This window comes from Olea europaea, chromosome 3 (assembly GCF_002742605.1).
Source record: "Olea europaea var. sylvestris chromosome 3, O_europaea_v1, whole genome shotgun sequence".
In the NCBI taxonomy this organism is placed as follows: Eukaryota; Viridiplantae; Streptophyta; class Magnoliopsida; order Lamiales; family Oleaceae; genus Olea; species Olea europaea.
The window spans coordinates 5,248,682-5,251,630 of record NC_036239.1 but is presented as its reverse complement, the minus strand read 5'-3'; the positions used below and the strand labels follow the sequence as shown (position 1 = coordinate 5,251,630).

The 2,949-nt window shown below is 32.2% G+C and overlaps 1 protein-coding gene across 1 annotated transcript; it reads left to right on the top strand.

The window, feature by feature from the left end:
* The first annotated feature begins 1,028 nt into the window (after window positions 1–1,028).
* On the top strand, window positions 1,029–2,318 carry LOC111383433 (metalloendoproteinase 4-MMP-like). Its single transcript, XM_023007544.1, has one exon. It carries the CDS (start codon window positions 1,112–1,114, stop codon window positions 2,159–2,161), a length of 1,050 nt encoding a protein of 349 aa, XP_022863312.1. The 5' UTR covers window positions 1,029–1,111; the 3' UTR covers window positions 2,162–2,318.
* The last annotated feature ends 631 nt before the right edge of the window (window positions 2,319–2,949 follow it).

The window sequence follows — 2,949 nt, the reverse complement described above, 5'->3', positions numbered from 1 at the left end:
CTATCTCTTTTCTCAATGTATATATTTTAAATTTGACATGCTTTATTAATTAATTATATTAATATAGTGTATACTTTACATTTATACTACTTGCAATAAAGATAATTATATTAAAAATAAGAATTTTATTACTACGCCTCCATTAAGTTATAAAATCTTCATATATTAGTAAAATTTGTTTTATTCCAACAATATAATTATAAAGAGGATTTTATGTAGTTTGTTTAATTGGATTGAAAAAATTGGAGGTAGGCCACAACCAAACAAATTTCAACAGCAAAACAATGATAGCGCTTAACGAACTCTTATCGGTTGCTTCAAACAGTTACTCATTCTATCTTGAAACTGAAACAAATCCATAACCGAACTTCTGTCACAACTGAAATATCTCTTGCTTCGCTTTGCTTCTGACACCAACAACAATAGCTAAACCTAAACCAGAAAGGAAAGAAATACTAAGCAAAGGGCAAATCAAACTAGAATTAGTATATATATGTGGCTACCATGTTTGACATTAGTAGCCACCTTAACTAGGTTTGTTCAAAGTTGACCATCCATGGCTAGAATTTAATTTGTTGTTATTGACTGAATAATACTCCTTGTACACTCCATGTTGTACATGGAGTTTGACATTGCTTTCAAATTCAACAATGTATCGACGGAAAAGTATTTTTCATTTTAAAACTAGTCATTCGTTGTGTGACAAGTGACACTATGTCAAATTTAATGTCAAAAAAAGTGTACATGTAACAAGATTGATACTTTAATTGTTTATTAATTATTACATTGGATATATGTGACCTATTCTAGCTACTATATTAGTAATAACATTCAAGATTGCGATATACCAACCATTAACCGACTATATGCTCAAAAATCAGAGTCTACCCCATGAAAATGAGTCCCAACCAAAATTCATATCAAATTTGTCTACCTTTTGATTGCTTTGCAAATCAAAACAAGTCAAATTCCAATTTTGCTTCATCATAAGTCAACATAAATCCGTTTCATTTCGTTTTCTGAAAATTGATCACCCTTTCTTTGGAATAAAGCTTCCTTATTTTAATACCCCCAATTCTAACATTTTCATGCATATTCATATGAAGCCAACATGTTACCGTTATTCTCATGTTTCATCCTCCTTTTCCTCTCGTCTTCACCCTATATTCATGCTAGAATCACACCTACTTATACAGTAAACTCGAAAAATTATAGATACACTTGGCATGAATTCGAAAAATTCCAGGATGTCACAAAAGGGAGTTTCATTGATGGAATTTCTCAACTCAAGAAATATTTCAATCGTTTTGGTTATTTAATGGCAGAAGAAATGAATGCTACCACCGATATATTCGATGCCAACCTCGAAAATGCCATAACAAGATATCAATCAAAACTAGGCCTTCCAATTACAGGAAAGCTAGATTCAGATACATTGTCGGAGATTATGTCGCCCCGATGTGGTGTGCCCGATAAGCTACCGGAAAAGTTGGGAGCCATGCAGCGGTTCGAATATTTCCCCGACCGGCCGAGATGGGATCGGAGTATGCCGATGACACTCACGTATGCATTCTCACCAAGCAATTTGATCAAATCCTTAAGCATGCAAGACATAAGGGAGGTTTTTAAACGCGCCTTTGTCCATTGGGCAGCAGTAATTCCAGTTACATTTGTAGAAACAAATGACTACGGGTTCGCAGATATCAAAATCGGGTTTTACAGTGGTGATCATGGTGATGGAGAGGCGTTTGATGGTGTACTCGGTGTATTAGCGCATGCATTTTCGCCGGAGAGTGGGCGGTTCCACCTTGACGCCGCTGAGACATGGGCGGTGGATTTTAAAACGGAAAAATCAGACGTGGCCGTAGATTTGGAATCGGTGGCTTTACATGAAATAGGACACTTGTTGGGATTGGCACACACAAGTGTTAAAGATGCAGTTATGTATCCAAGCTTGAAACCTAGAGAGAAGAAGCTGGATTTGAAGATTGATGATATAAAGGGAGTACAAGCTCTTTATGGTTCAAATCCTAATTTCAATTTTCAAGCTTTTTCAGAATCAGATATATCCTCAAATGATGCTGTTCATTTCAGAATCAGAATCAAATCAGAAATTTGGTTCATCTTGCAGCTGTTGGTTGTGTTCGTCTTGTGGTTGTGATCATAGGTAGAAGAACAACATTTTGACCATTGACTTGACCAATTTTTTTAAATTTTTTTTATTTGTTTGACATTGTCCGTTGTGTTTATACTGATAATGACAGTATTTTTCATGAAAATTGAACAAATAGTAGCTAAAGTTGCCTTCGAATGAAATGTACCACGTATATGATTCATTGAATTAAAATCTCATTAATTTAGATAAAAATTAGATTTTAATAAATTTGATAAAAATTTATGAAATTTGTGGTTGAAGTCCCTGTTTGGTATCCATTTTATCGAATTTTTCAATCACACATTTTATTGAATTCTCAATTTTTATCAAATTTTCAATCGAACATTTAATCAATTTTTATTAAAATCTAATAAAAATCAGCTATTTAGATGAACTAGACATGGACTAAGAATTCAAGAAATTGATATTGTAGTAGAATAAAGAATGCCCTAAATTGACCGTTAAAAATGATTTTGTGATAGATTTTTTTTTCATGAATTCTCGAAATTTTTTAATGAAAACTATATTATTTATAGGGACTCTATTATGGACATGTCATAGATTCCTTGTTCACTGATTGGTACAAATTTTTAATTTTTTTTCCTTAAAATTTATATTCAATACATTTTCATAATAAAATAATTTTGCACGTAAACATATAACTTTTCCTTACTTTTTGATCATATATTTTCTAAAAAAAATCATTTTTTTTCCATAAAAACTATTCTTAAAAATTTACATCAAACATGTTTCTAATTTCTTCCTTAGACTTTCAACAAGTGGAATCATATCAT

Bases quoted from the DNA above. Each gene is read 5' to 3' on its own strand.
- LOC111383433 (XM_023007544.1), top strand. From the start codon at position 1,112: ATGTTACCGTTATTCTCATGTTTCATCCTCCTTTTCCTCTCGTCTTCA.